Below are 13,843 nucleotides of genomic sequence, written 5' to 3'. Positions count from 1 at the left end.
CAGCTTTCACATAAACTTCCGCGTCACAAACAATGACGATAAAATTATGGAGTGGTTTATCTTTTTGACTGTCATGAAAATGCCGTTAAACTGCTTAAATATGATTTATCTGTCATGACATATGTGATAAATGTGCAATTGGGGCTTTTCTGTCATTTATAGGACTTCCTAATTGCGGGGGGAAAACAAGAAGGCCTATGCCTACTTTAGGAAGCCAGAGGTAAATTAAATAACTGGTTACTTTCAATGGCAGGTAAAATAATTTTGCGATTTCCTAGGTGAAGTGAATACAACATCAACGTGGAGGCCTTGAATGCAGCATTAATAGCATTGCACAGTTCAGGGACTATTGCCTCCTTAGTGTTGATCATCATAAACTTGTGTCAGTGGTAAGTCTAAAAGAGATTTACATTAATAATGACGCAAATTAGCTAGCATTGAGAATAGGCTATGTTCATCTTATTGTCATGTTAGCTCCATTATACCAAATTACCGTAAATTAACTGGCTAACATGGTTGTAAAGTTGCTGACCGATGAGTTTACCTTTATGAGGAATATTTAGGTCATTAAAACATTTTTCATCTGAACGGAAATATATAAAAACTAAAATAAAGCTTAATTAAAGACATTAGCTTGGCAGCATTAGTGTACCAGAGCCTAATTTTACTAACTGTTATACTATTTGAAAGGAGGCGTTCAAGTGAATCGTGTAGAGTGTAGATTGGAACTAGCGGGTGGGTTAAAGACATTTTCCAGTCATTGGTCAGGACAGCTAGTCCCTCATGTTACCGAAGAACACAGGTAGTTCTGATTAAACCTCTGTAGTGGATTGTTTTTTAATCTTATAAGTATTTTTATACTAGCACCGATACAGTAAAGGGGTCGACTTGTTTCTCTCTGGTTTTACATGTTAAAAAATACTAAGGTATTTATGTAATGTCCCTGCTTATAGGTTTTTCAGCTGATCGACTTTCCTGTGTATTTTACGATTTTACACGGTGAATGCTGATCAATAATCGAGGGATAATCCGAGAGTGGATTTCTTCCGATTCTAACAGCGCCCAGTGAACGTAGCAAATCGCTAACGTAATAGCTGGGATTTGGGGCGCCAGATTATAGGATGACTGGGCTCAGCTGGCAGTCTGTCTCCCTTTTTTCACTCCTCTCTTGTTGTAGAGAAGCTTTTCTGGGTTAATACGACATTTATAAAAAAATATCTTATAAATGGCTCCACAGAGCGACCCCTTTACAGTCAGGTGAAAAGGGGGGACTTACGGGACTCTGCAGTAACCTGAAAATTATGTTCCTGATGCAAGAAAATGAGAAAAAGAGCGCCAATTAAAAAAAAATTGTCCTACCAGCTTCAAGAAAAGGAAGGTATTATTGAGGAAAAAGAATGGGATCTCCAAGAAACAGACAAAAAGAATCAACAGATGCAAGTAAAGCTTGATGAAACTCTGGGGGGGGAAAGAAATCCACCAAGAGAAGAAACAACATGACATAAAACAGAGAGAGATCCAATGCAAACTCCAAGACATGGAGATAAAATACAGAGTGCTGAAAGCAAGGCTTGATAAGAGACTGCACACATGTAGAGTTTCTTCAAGAGAAAAGGCTACAGGAGCTAAAACAGAAAGAAATGGATTGCAAGCTTCAGAACATTGAGAAACACAATGAAGGCTTGCAAGTAATGCTTGATGAAATTCTGGAAAAAAATAAGTATAAAAACAAGACATGGGTAATAGCTGCATGTGTGCTTGTGTGTGTGCATAATATGCATACTTTACTTGTTGGATCCAAATCCCAGAAGGAATTAAATAAAACAAGAAGACAAACAAACAAACAAAAACAAACAAACAAAAACAAACAACGAAATATTTCTCTGCCTTCCAAGGTCAGGAATCAGGATGAGGAAGAAATTAGGTCAGGTTAAATGCGGTTGCAGTAAATGTTGAACTTTGTTGCGATTGCTGTTCTTAGAATCAGTAACCCCCATTTTGATTTATTTTTGCAAGTTGCTGATTTCACACAGATCCACTGCTGAAACTGCCTTTGAGTTTTTCATTCAACAACAATAGTCCCAGGCAATAACTGTGTAATTACACTTAGTATGTAACAGTACATAAATGCAAGCGCCAGACACAAAACGAACAAGAGGCTTTCAAATTTTGTTGACCATAATGAAAATGTATACTCTTTAGCATATATTAACTCCTGGAAAATAATATATACAAAAGAAAAAAATCTGATTTTAGATCACCACAGTAGGATATCCACAATTTAGGATTCAGGCGTTTGTTTTAGTTCAACATTGCAATCATTCTATGAGTAGTTTACAGAGCCAGCAGTTAGCAGCAATAACTTCAGCTGCTTCAATTCATTGACATTTGCAAGCATTCCTTTATACACAGTATTTCAGTCAGGTTGAGGTCAGGACTTCCATGCTGTAGATTTGTTGCTGTGCTGGGGTCATTATCCTGTTGCATGGCCTAATTTAGGAGAAGCTTTAGCTGTCGGACAGATGGCCTCACATTTGACTCTACAAAACTTTGGCATACGGAGGAGTTTGTCGACTGCAAGGTGCCTGTCTCTTGTAGCTGCAGAACAAGCTCAAATCACCAACCTTGCACCAGCATGCCTGAACAGTTGGTTTGAAGTGTTTGTGCTGTGTTTGAGTTTTGCTGAAGGTAGTGCTGTGCAATATGGCCAAACCTCCACTTTGGTCTCATCTGTTAAAAAGACGTTGCTCCAGAAGTCTTCTTCAAGGGCAGCTTTACCAACTTCAACCATGTCGTCGTGTTCTTTTTAGAGAGAAGAAGCTTCCTCCTAGCGGCCACTACAAACAAGCCTCAGTTGTTCAGTCTTTTTCTAATTATACTGTCATGAACTTTAACATTTAACATGCTATCTGAGGCCTGTAGAGGCTCAGATGCAGCTCTTGGGTATTGTGCAGTTTCTCTGAGCACTGAACAGTCTTTGGGTTGGATCTGAATGCTCCAGATTAGCAAACTTGCTGTTGATCAGTTAATCAGCTGCATAGAGTCTTGTGTCGAATTTCTTTTTCACATTTACTCTGTGAATCTTCATTATTCTAACTAGTCTTTACTCTCTTAGAAGCTTTCTCTGCTCAGATGTCTGCAGCACTGAGTCTACGTCTTCTCCACTGCTACTCCAAACAAGGTACTAATCCAGGTGTCATTAACACAGTAGTATTTAAGTGCACAAAATGTTCACATCACACGCGTATATCTCTCCAGGTACATTTGGATATGGCTGCGGTGCAATTCGCCCGCTGAGTCTCAGTGTGCAGAGAGACGGCTACAGTGAGTACAAACACCAAGAGCTGTACATATATATGAATCTTCAGTGGAGTGACCACATCAGCATGCCAAATTATTATTTACTCTCTTACTCCTCTCTCCGTTTATTCTTCTGTCAGAGTATGTAAATGCTCAGGAGCTGCCAACAGACATGAGATCCATCACTGACCGGGCTGCCACAACCCTGCTTTGGACTGAGCTCTTTAGAGGTGCCGTTGATTGTGTTTTCTGTCCTGATAGCCTAGATTTGTAGCCTGTAATGCTCCATGTCACAAAGCTCAAATCATCTCAAACTGGTTTCTTGAATGCAACAATGTTCACGAAACCAGCCCCTAAATGACCTCCACAGTCACGAGATGTCAGCTTAACAGCACTTTTGGGATGTGATCCATCAGGAGAATCACAATGTAGATGTGCAGCTGACAAACCTGCAGCAACTGTGTGATGCTATCATGTCTATATGGACCAAAATCTGAGAGGAAAGGCTCCAGCCCCTTGTTGAATCTATGTACTTAGAATTACAGCAATTCTGATGGCAGAAGATGGTCCAACCGGTTCTATCAAAGCGTATCTATATAAAGTGTCTGATTTGTTTATGTACTGTTATTAATCATGGCCAGAAATTAAGTTAATGAGGTCAGTATACATCCATCTTATGCCTATGAGTCAGAAACTCAGGCTTCATACACCTTTAAACAGTACATTTCAGACACTCCCTGCTGTTCATTGCTTTGTTCGATGTCAGTCAGAGTATGTATCCTTAATTAGAGTCACTTCAGTGACACAGCTCTGCTTATGAATACAGCAGCCCCACCCACTACAAAATAAGGTCTATAGGGAGAGGACTTAAACCACTGTTTAACTCCTCTTCCTTTAAACTGAGCCACATTGAAGAGGTGAGTAATTGACCTCTCTTCAACTAATTCATATCTTGCAAATTAATGTGTGTCAGGGACAGTGGGCCCTTTAAGGGTTTTTTTTAACATATTTTTTATTCTTTGCCTTCACGCAGGTTTGGCAATGACCATGAGTTATCTGTTCCGTGAACCTGCCACCATCAACTACCCATTTGAGAAGGGTCCTCTGTCGCCCCGCTTTCGGGGGGAGCACGCCCTCCGCCGCTATCCTAACGGAGAGGAGCGCTGCATTGCCTGTAAGCTTTGTGAGGCTGTCTGCCCTGCTCAGGTAAACGCAAACACACAGTCCCTTTTATTATGATAGTTGTGTTTTGGTTTTGGTTTTTTGTTTTGTTTTTTGGACATGTTGAGGTTGTCTAGAGGATGTACTGAGGTACAAACAAAGCATTATACTGAACAAGAAATATGAATGACATCACTTTGACATGGCACAGCTGTTAGCCATGGATGATCAGGTTTAAGGATTTTTAGAAACTGATGGTTTGGCAGTGGCAGTTCTCTGGGCGATGGAACTGATAAAAAGACATTGAATAACCGCTTATTTCAACCACGATATGAAGAACAACGTCTCTGAAAACACAACATGCTGAAACCTTGAAGCAGACCAGTCACAGCAGCTGAAGGTTTCCAGCTGAGAACAGGAAACTGAGGCTAGAGTGGGCACAAGTGCAATAGTGTGGCAGATATTTTTGAACACATTTACCGCTCATTTAAACACCACCTTACACCGGAGTATTGTTGACACAAATAACTTCCACAATCACCAAATCTCACCAGAACTGACTGATGCTCTCATGTGAACGTGTACCCTATGTGCTTCTTAGCACCTTTTTGCATCTGCAGTACTGTGATGCAATATTTCTATTTTGCTTCAGACCAGCAGGATTTTCTTGTAATTTATTAAAGAGCTCTTCAGCAATGGCTTTCTTAGGGTCTTTTAAAGTGTTTCTGTATACATTGGCTGCTTCTTCCCTTATTTTCAATCCACTCTAGTCCTGTACCTAACCACTTTCAGAGGAATCCTTTTTTTATTAAGCCACTTAGCACTCATGAATGAATCATTCAAGACTAAAAAAAACACCCAACTCAAAGGATGAACCGTTGCTGTGCCTACAGCTTACACATAACAAACAATTTAGCAAAGAACCCATTTTAAATTGTATCTTTAGACACTTTTTATATCCGGCAAAGATCTGAGACAGGACCTAAGAACTTCATCTTACTCTACACTCTATCCATCTGCTGTTCACCAAAACCTGACCAAAAATGGGCTCAGTGGTAGGGTGTCTGTCAAGAAACATTCTTGAAACCAGATTATTGTTTTGAAGCTACCAGTGGATCATGAATTGCTAATCATTCATGATGTTTTTGTGCTATGAATACATGTATATCTCAAAAGAAAGAACAAAAACTTAAAGGTTAACACTATTGCTTGATGGGAAAACATAGACTGCTGGAACATTTCATTATTGGCAGGGATAGTATTAAGGAATGCAAACAAGGAAAAGAAGCTGAGGTATGCCAAGTTAATCGGGAGCTGGGACTGAAAATCAGGGGCAAAAGGTTTGATGGAGTGATGGCTCCATATTTAGTCTAAATCGTCATCATGATATGCAGAGGAGGTCAGGAGAGGGCTACAGCAGTGAGTGTCTACACACGGTGGAGGCTCTGTCATGGTTTAGGGCTGCCTTTAAGCCAGTGGTGTTGGAGATGTGGTCAAACTGGATGTAATTATGAACCCAGAAAACTATCATCAGATTTTGATCTGATTGGCAAAGGCTTCATTTTTCAGCATGGTAATTATCCCAAGCACACTGCCATTCAGTTTATTTGTTTGTAGTCAGTTCTCAAAGTGTCTGTAAAATGAATGTTGCTGATATTTGAATGCTTCCTACTGTTACGCCAAAAAACCAAAACGGTTTAAACATGATGCTTCCCTTTCCTTTCTCTATTGATCTCAGGCTATCACTATTGAGGCTGAGACTCGAGCCGATGGCAGCAGGCGGACCACGCGCTATGACATTGACATGACCAAATGCATCTACTGCGGCTTCTGCCAGGAAGCCTGTCCTGTTGATGCCATTGTTGAGGTAAAAACAAAAGTGTCCTCCAAGATTGATGAAGCTGAACAAGCAAATGCTAATGTGGGGATCTTTCACTGTCTTTACTCTAGTTCAGTACAGTAAATTTACAACTGAAAAACTCCACTACTCCACCCAACCCTCCTTCAAAACAGACAGTTAATGTCTTTTTAAAAAAAAATTGAATTCCTTCTTCAGGGTCCGAACTTCGAGTTCTCCACAGAGACTCACGAGGAGCTGTTGTACAACAAGGAGAAGCTGCTCAACAACGGAGACCGATGGGAGGCTGAGATAGCAGCCAACATACAGGCAGACTATCTGTACAGATAGACTCACTGTGGGAGGGTACTGTATGTTCTCCTGATATGCATTTAAAGAGATTACTGGCAGTTTTACAGTTATGCCAGCGAGTTCCGAGTGGTGAAGCCTCATATACTGAGGAAATTCTTTAAAAAACGCACAAATTTTATTCCTCTTAGGTGTAGTTGTACTTTTTGATGTTGAACTTGCACAATTTATATATACACAATGTGGGACAGACCATTTTCTGTAGCTCGTCAAAGCTTGCAATATAAGAGTATATTATTTGAAATGTTTGTTTTAAAGATATTGACAGACCTGTTGCAAATTGAATTAACTGAATTGGAAAGGGGAAAAAACCTTTGAAACTGAGAAGATGTGTTTTGTGCTTTTCTGTTTATTATATTATATCAAAAACTTGACTCTTGTTGGACCAAAACCCTTACATTAAGTGAGTTAATGACTGTGTTTTTAATGGTTTATTAGGCTGTTGTTATACGGTTGTAGCCTCCATTGTAACTATTGCTGTTTGCAGTTGTGATGCAAATAAATTACTTTTAAATTTTTAGTCAATAGAAACAAAATAAATATAATTAAATATGGTTGTTCAGTGTTTACTGGATTATCTGCTTTTTTGAGTTGCTTAATAAATGAAAATGATTAATTAAAATGAAATGTTTTTATTGACTTTTTTTTTAAGGATTTTGCATTTTCACTGAATTGGTGTTTCAACTGACTTTCACCTGTGTCAAAATTAAAACGCACTTGTGTTTTTGAAGCCAGCTGTGGTAAACAGATGGTAGTTATAGATATTATTATTGTTGTTGTAGTACACAAAGAAAGAAAATAACTTTTCATTCACTGACTTTTGTGTGGTAAAAAGTGTACCAATATTACTTGGTCTGACCTACGAAGCATCTTTGGCTGTTAGTAGGATAACACTAAACATTTTGGGTATTGGGCTCTTTTGTCTGCCACATGTGCATCCAAAAGTTGTTCAAGGAAACGAGGACGTTGCTGCTATCCTGTGTTTTTTAACAAGTTACCTCAGAAATAAACAGCTCGTAACCATACACAGCTGCCCAGCCTTAGCTGCTTGTCTGTAGTGGGAAATTATGCTTTTCTAGCTGCATGTGAATGTCCTTTAGGGTTGGATAAGTGTGTTTAAATAAAGACTGAATGCTGAATCACGTTCAGTTAGGACCGTGTTGCTTCATGATGCGTTTTTGCCGCTGCGAGGGTCACATGATAAGGGCGGAAACTGACTCATAGTCCACGCTGAATCTCCCGCGAACGCAGCCATTTACTCTTTCCTCTCTTCGAAGTGTTACCGGTGAGTCTCTGAATTCCTCTCACAATGCGGGCTATCATATATTTCAAGTTTGCATTCTTTGGGGAGAAAAGTCAGTTAAAACAATGGGCAGCTTTAAATCTTTGTCTTGCGATTTTGTAGCTGTATCCACGTGAGGAATGGGGCAACCGGGGAAGGCCGGTGGTTTTTCTTATGCGGCTAACTAGCTGTTAGCTCGATAAAAAGAATGGCTTCCATGCTGTGCTAGCTAACAGGTTAGCATGCACGGCTATCCCTCATTTTTTTTCTGCTTTGTTCTTGGGACTCGCGCGTATTCCTGTAAATACATAGTCAGTATTTTTGACAAAATATATTGTGGATGCGTGGAGTTACATTCATGTGTAGGGTACTATTTAGGCTGGGTTTGACTTGAAGTGTAGCGTGGAACACATTAGATGGGCTTCCAGTCGGATTGTTTCAGTCGAACAAGAAAAAGTGCGCTCGCCCGTCGTGTGGCGCACTCAATCTAACGTTTTTAGCTTTCCTAGCTAGCAGCCGTTGGTGTTGAAATGCGCATTTAGAAGCGCGCTTTCGTAATTTTCCATTGAATGCAAATATACATTAAACACACAAAATGAATTAAACCTTTTTTCACAACATAGGTGCACCGTTACACGTTTACTCGTTACATGTGTGAACGTTAGCTTGGATGGAAAATGCTAGAAGTTATGGCTATGTAACAAGCTATGGAGTTTAGCTAAACGACAAAATCGTAGAAAACCGCTCAAAACACCAAAATAACATCTCAACAAATCATAGCTTATGTCATATTTTGTCTTCTTGAAATGCCATTTAAAGGAGTTGCTAGCACTGCTAGTTAGTGTTGACGGACAACGTGCTAATCAACCGTCCCGCCTCGTTTTATTTAACAGAAAAGTCGCAACCACGGCGGACTCAATGGCACAGTGTGTTCCGGTGGCGGTGTTTAAGGTAAGTGCTTGCAGTCTAAGATAAATTGATGTTCCATTTCTCAGCCTTTTAACTAAATGAAGCACCGCTGTCTGTGCTAACAACGGTCAATGTGGTGAACCAGTACCAACCAGTCTAGACTAACTGTACGCTCTGCATCGCAGTTGGTTTTGGTAGGAGATGGAGGCACCGGGAAAACGACTTTTGTGAAGAGGCATATCACAGGAGAGTTTGAGAAGAAATATGTTGGTGAGTACTCGCTTCCCAGGAAGGAAATCAGCTCATTCTTCTGGTCTCAATGAGTTAAAGATGCGGTGATAGATTTGAAAGGAGGATGTATGATGCCAAATGTGTTAAATGGAACTATAGGGAGCAACATGTCCTGCATGCCCCTTCCTCAGATAAAATATGACTGTCTTCATCACTGTTTACACCTTCCTTCTCCTTATTCATTATGTCTTTGCTTGAAATTTCAGCTACTCTTGGAGTAGAGGTGCACCCACTGATTTTCCACACCAACAGAGGAGCAATCAAGTATAATGTGTGGGACACAGCCGGTCAGGAGAAGTTTGGAGGCCTGAGAGATGGCTACTACATTCAAGGTGCTCCTCGCATCCTTCGCATGCTGCTCGAGTTTCACGTTTTTAAAATTCATGTACCTTGGCTTTAGCTGAACAATACGTTAATGCTTTCTTGCTTCCTCAACAGCTCAGTGTGCTATCATCATGTTCGACGTCACTTCTCGAGTCACCTATAAGAACGTGCCCAACTGGCATCGTGACCTGGTCCGTGTCTGTGAGAACATTCCCATTGTTCTTTGTGGCAACAAGGTGGACATCAAAGACAGGAAAGTCAAAGCCAAGAGCATTGTGTTTCACCGCAAGAAGAACCTGCAGGTAATAACTGCTTGCAAAAATGTGTATTTTTGAATTGCAGAAACAACTTTTGAGTTTTGTCATTTCTAACTGCTGCAAATTTTTCTATCTGCAGTACTACGACATTTCTGCCAAGAGTAACTACAACTTTGAGAAGCCTTTCCTGTGGTTAGCAAGGAAGTTGATCGGTGATCCCAACCTGGAGTTTGTGGCAATGCCTGCCCTTGCTCCCCCAGAGGTCCAGATGGACCCATCCCTTGCTGCTAAGTATGAGGAAGAGCTTCAAGTGAGTATCACTGTACAGACTCATTTGTGTGATTTAGATGAATTTATTGTAAATTTTACTTGAGCATCTTCTAAATGTGGAACAATCTGAGACTTGACTTTGTTCTTCCATATCCAGGTTGCATCACAAACAGCACTCCCAGATGAAGAAGATGACCTCTAACCTGTTACCTAGATTTGTCCCTCCCTCCTCCCCCACCTGTGGACAGGAAGTCGTTGGAGTTTTGCCCCCTTACTGTAAAATCCCTTTTCAGATTTTTTTATTTTTGAATTTTTTTTGTTTTAAAACTTAAGTAAAAAAGAAAAAAACTTGGTGGAAAAGTTGTGGTTCTAATTTCACTGTATGACACACACCCACCCTAGTGTTGTTGTTGGCATGGCAACGTGCTACTCTTCATCGTCGAGCACCCTCCATTGCACTTACCCAGCTCACATAATGCTGTTGTACGGTGTACTGGAAGCACTAAGGGGAGTAAACTTTGAATAAAAACATTCTCGATATAACACGGCCGTTTGTGTTGTGATTTGCCTGCACGCCAACGACTTCAGGTCACAGGGAGCGCCTCGTAGTTTAAAAAGTGGCTCTAGTATATTCAAGCATCTTGGTGAGGATGATTTGGTGCACAATACAGGTTCCTGAAACTCAGGTGGATAAAAGAAACCAATAAAATTCAGCATCTGCTTTTGTGCTCTCCTGCTGTTACCAGTAAATGTTTCATATAGAAGAAGTCTCATGCCATAGCTTAGTCTGCAACATTGCCCACAGTAGGTCAAATACAACTAGATAAAGCGATCCTGAAATTTGTCCAAATCTACTAATTGCTACTGTTGGAGCCAAGGGGACACATGGAAACCTGAGGTAGACAATGATAGCCTTTGTCTTGGTGAACCTTTACTAAGTATGGTCATGTACAGCTAAAGGAGACGTGTAAACCATTTTATCTTAAGAGTGTGCCACTAAATTGACAAAGCATGCAGACTTTAGGGCATTATGTAAAACAACTGCTCCTTTGAGGCTTTGGAAGGCACAAAATACTTTAAATATTTGTGTCAGATAACATTGTTTCCAGTTAAATGAATCTTGAGTTTAAGAATGCAAAAGCTGGCTATTGACTGTTACTTCCTTTCATTGGCTTCAGATTTCATTTTAAAATGTAACTGCGTAAATAGAAAGCTTGATATAGCCAAATACATCTAAGGCATGGGCATGAATGTCATGGCAATTTGGGGTTTTAATGACTAATTTGAGCAGTCCTTTTTCCAGGATGGAGTGAATGTACAGCATACATCTGTAATGACTTAACAAAACAAGAATTGGGTGCATGAGTCAGAGTTTATTTTGAATTTATTTCAATCCATACAGGGTCAAATACATACACACATGCTGCCACTAATATTTTGGTTAAATGGTCATTAGCAAGTTGCCCTTTGAACAGATGCTGTGAAATCATTCCAACCTGGAAAAAGAGCAGGTCAAAGAAATCAAGAGTAGATTTCTGAATCAGTAAAGGTTAAAAACTGTGTTATAGATAAGCTTCTCAAAAATTTGTTCCTTATTTTTCCCTTTACACCATGTTTGCATGGACGTATGTTCCAACAGTGCTGTGAAAAAGTATTTGCCCCTTCCTAATTTCTTAGTGTTTTAGCATATTTGTTACAAGTTTCAGATTATCAAACAAATTTTAGTATTACACAAAGATAATCTGAGTAAATACAAAATGCAGCTTTTTATCGTTGATTTCATTTGTTAAGAGAAAATGTTATCCAGACCTACAGGATCCTGTGTGAAAAAGCAGATGCCCCCTAAACCTAATAACTGGTTGTGCCAATCTCGGGAACAAGAACTGCAATCAAGTGTTTGTGATAACTGATAATGAGTCTTTCACATCGCTGTGGAGGAGTTATGGTCCACTCTTTGCAGAATGGTTTTATTTCAGCCACACTGGAGTGTTTTAAAGCCTGAAAGGCCTGTTCAAAGTCATGCCAAAGCATCTCAGTGGGGTTTTAAATCCAGAGTTTGCTTCACACACACCAAAATCATCTACTACTTTTTTTAAAGCCATTCAGAGGTGGACTTGGTGTGTTTCTGCTGCTTAAATCAAGTGTGCTTAAGCTGGCCGGACTTTTTCTTTCAGGATTTTTTGATAGGAAGCAGAATTCGTGGTTCCATTAGTTACGGCAAGTCATCCAGACCATCATACTACCATCACCATGTTTGACTCTTGATGTGATCTTTTTTATGAAATGCTTTTTTAGTTTTATACCAGATGTAGAAGTATGCAAAAATTTCACCTTTTGTCTCATCAGTCCACAGAATATTTTCCATAAAGTCTTGAGGATCATCAAGATGTCTTTGACAAATCTGAGACAGCACTTTGTTCTTTTCGGTCAGCAGTGGTTTTTTCATTGGAGCTCTAAATTTAAGAGTGTATGTTTAACTTTAAATGATCATTTTACTCAAACTGAAGCACAAAGTGCTATAGATTATTAAATTATTCATGCATAAATTCCAGGCATCTGCCAATCATCCTTATCTGAAAAATAAAGATAAATAACATGAATAGGCAATTTCAAAATGTAATGACTACAAGGCACATGTCGGAGCCTGTGGCTTCTTCCGCTGACATGCTCATATCTAGTTGAACAAAACGCTGAACCTTAATTTTTCCAATGGCACTACTGAGCATGTTTGTGCAGCGCAGCCTTCAAGTTTCCACATCGCACGCTCCTATAATTTGCTACTATTGGCACTGGAGCTCATTTTAATGCTACCAGCCATGCCTGATGGGACATGTCTTCAACTTACAAGGTGAGTTCAGAGACCAAAAAATGAATCTTATAATACCACTCTGCCTCTGCACAGTGAGGCTCAGAGATCACAGGAGTAGCCAAAAGAAATGTGTGAGTGGAAGGAGACTGAATGCAGTGTTACCATTACAGTCATAAAGTAGCTACCTGAGTCCCAGATCCTTCACTGGACGCACGTGTGCTTTTATGAAAACTCAAACAAGATGATACCAGTGATGAAGGGTTTCATCATAAGCTCGTGGCCACTAGGTGTCACCCGTGCTTTTCCCTTTCCCTCCTGCTTTTTAAATTGAGAGCACAGTGAACTCGCCCTGTAGGGTTATGTAATAGATTTCTGCTGCACCTTCACTGTGACGTGTGTCGGTTACTACGCGGATCTGGGTGCAACATCATACATCCTCCACGCAGCGCCATATGTTCTGATTCAGACTCGGGTCCCACTTTACGTGTCACAATTTAGTCGTTGTGTTGAAAGCGTAGAGAAGAAGAAAACCACAAATGAGGAAATAGACATCTATATCCAGTTCTCAACACTTGATTACAAGCTGTAATAAAACTTTTCTTTATCGGCTTAGCTGGGAGGAAATGATCACGATGCATTGGGTGACGGTGGGAGAGAGGAGAGTGTGATTTTGATCCCTGACACCCAGCTGTAACATTAGGCCTACATTCATGTTTACTGCTGCTGGCTGCTGAACACACTGCACATGTGAAAATACGAGTACACGTATTGCACTAAAATATGCAGTCATTATAACAGGATAGAGCTGCCTGAGTTTAGGAAGACAGGTGTTTGCTCTTTTCCTCTCATTGGCAGATTAAAAACCTCCGTAAACATGATCTGATTGATTTTTATTAACACACACACACACACACACACACAGCTCCTAGTTCGATCTCGCTTTTCATGCACTACCGTTACACCACCCCCCAAAACAGGCTTAACGCTGCTGTAATGCCCTCAATCAGCGTGGTAACCCTTCGTGCTACATTTAC

General features: G+C 40.1%; 2 protein-coding genes across 5 annotated transcripts; both read left to right on the top strand.

Annotated features, from left to right (window-relative positions):
* Positions 1-135: 135 nt before the first annotated feature.
* ndufs8b (NADH:ubiquinone oxidoreductase core subunit S8b) lies at positions 136-7,289 on the top strand. 4 transcript variants are annotated; one of them, XM_025911676.1, is made up of 7 exons: positions 136-220; positions 3,116-3,181; positions 3,259-3,324; positions 3,441-3,530; positions 4,334-4,506; positions 6,200-6,328; positions 6,518-7,289. In XM_025911676.1, the coding sequence occupies exons 2-7, from the start codon at positions 3,133-3,135 to the stop codon at positions 6,647-6,649; spliced, it is 639 nt and encodes a 212-aa protein (XP_025767461.1). In that variant the 5' UTR covers positions 136-220; positions 3,116-3,132; the 3' UTR covers positions 6,650-7,289. The 4 variants fall into 4 exon arrangements, with proteins under 4 accessions (XP_025767461.1, XP_003444627.1, XP_005467657.1 ...); XM_003444579.5 differs by lacking the exon at positions 136-220 and adding an exon at positions 248-389 and having other exon boundaries at positions 3,119-3,181; XM_005467600.4 differs by lacking the exon at positions 136-220 and adding an exon at positions 249-389.
* A 509-nt stretch (positions 7,290-7,798) lies between these two features.
* ran (RAN, member RAS oncogene family) lies at positions 7,799-10,543 on the top strand. Its single transcript, XM_003444580.5, has 7 exons — positions 7,799-7,952; positions 8,843-8,900; positions 9,044-9,128; positions 9,356-9,481; positions 9,588-9,775; positions 9,870-10,040; positions 10,158-10,543. Exons 2-7 carry the CDS (start codon positions 8,868-8,870, stop codon positions 10,200-10,202), a joined length of 648 nt encoding a protein of 215 aa, XP_003444628.1. The 5' UTR covers positions 7,799-7,952; positions 8,843-8,867; the 3' UTR covers positions 10,203-10,543.
* The last annotated feature ends 3,300 nt before the right edge of the window (positions 10,544-13,843 follow it).

This window comes from Oreochromis niloticus, linkage group LG2, assembly GCF_001858045.2.
Source record: "Oreochromis niloticus isolate F11D_XX linkage group LG2, O_niloticus_UMD_NMBU, whole genome shotgun sequence".
Lineage (NCBI taxonomy): Eukaryota > Metazoa > Chordata > Actinopteri > Cichliformes > Cichlidae > Oreochromis > Oreochromis niloticus.
The sequence above is the reverse complement of the archived record's forward strand: the minus strand, read 5'-3'. Positions and strand labels throughout refer to the sequence as shown.

Coding starts and splice junctions, on each gene's coding strand:
- ran (XM_003444580.5), top strand. CDS start 8,868: ATGGCACAGTGTGTTCCGGTGGCGGTGTTTAAG. Junction 9,482..9,587: donor AGATGGCTACTACATTCAAG/GTGCTCCTCGCA, acceptor CTTCCTCAACAG/CTCAGTGTGCTATCATCATG. Junction 10,041..10,157: donor AGTATGAGGAAGAGCTTCAA/GTGAGTATCACT, acceptor TTCCATATCCAG/GTTGCATCACAAACAGCACT.
- ndufs8b (XM_005467599.3), top strand. Junction 4,507..6,199: donor AGGCTGTCTGCCCTGCTCAG/GTAAACGCAAAC, acceptor TATTGATCTCAG/GCTATCACTATTGAGGCTGA. Junction 6,329..6,517: donor CTGTTGATGCCATTGTTGAG/GTAAAAACAAAA, acceptor TTCCTTCTTCAG/GGTCCGAACTTCGAGTTCTC.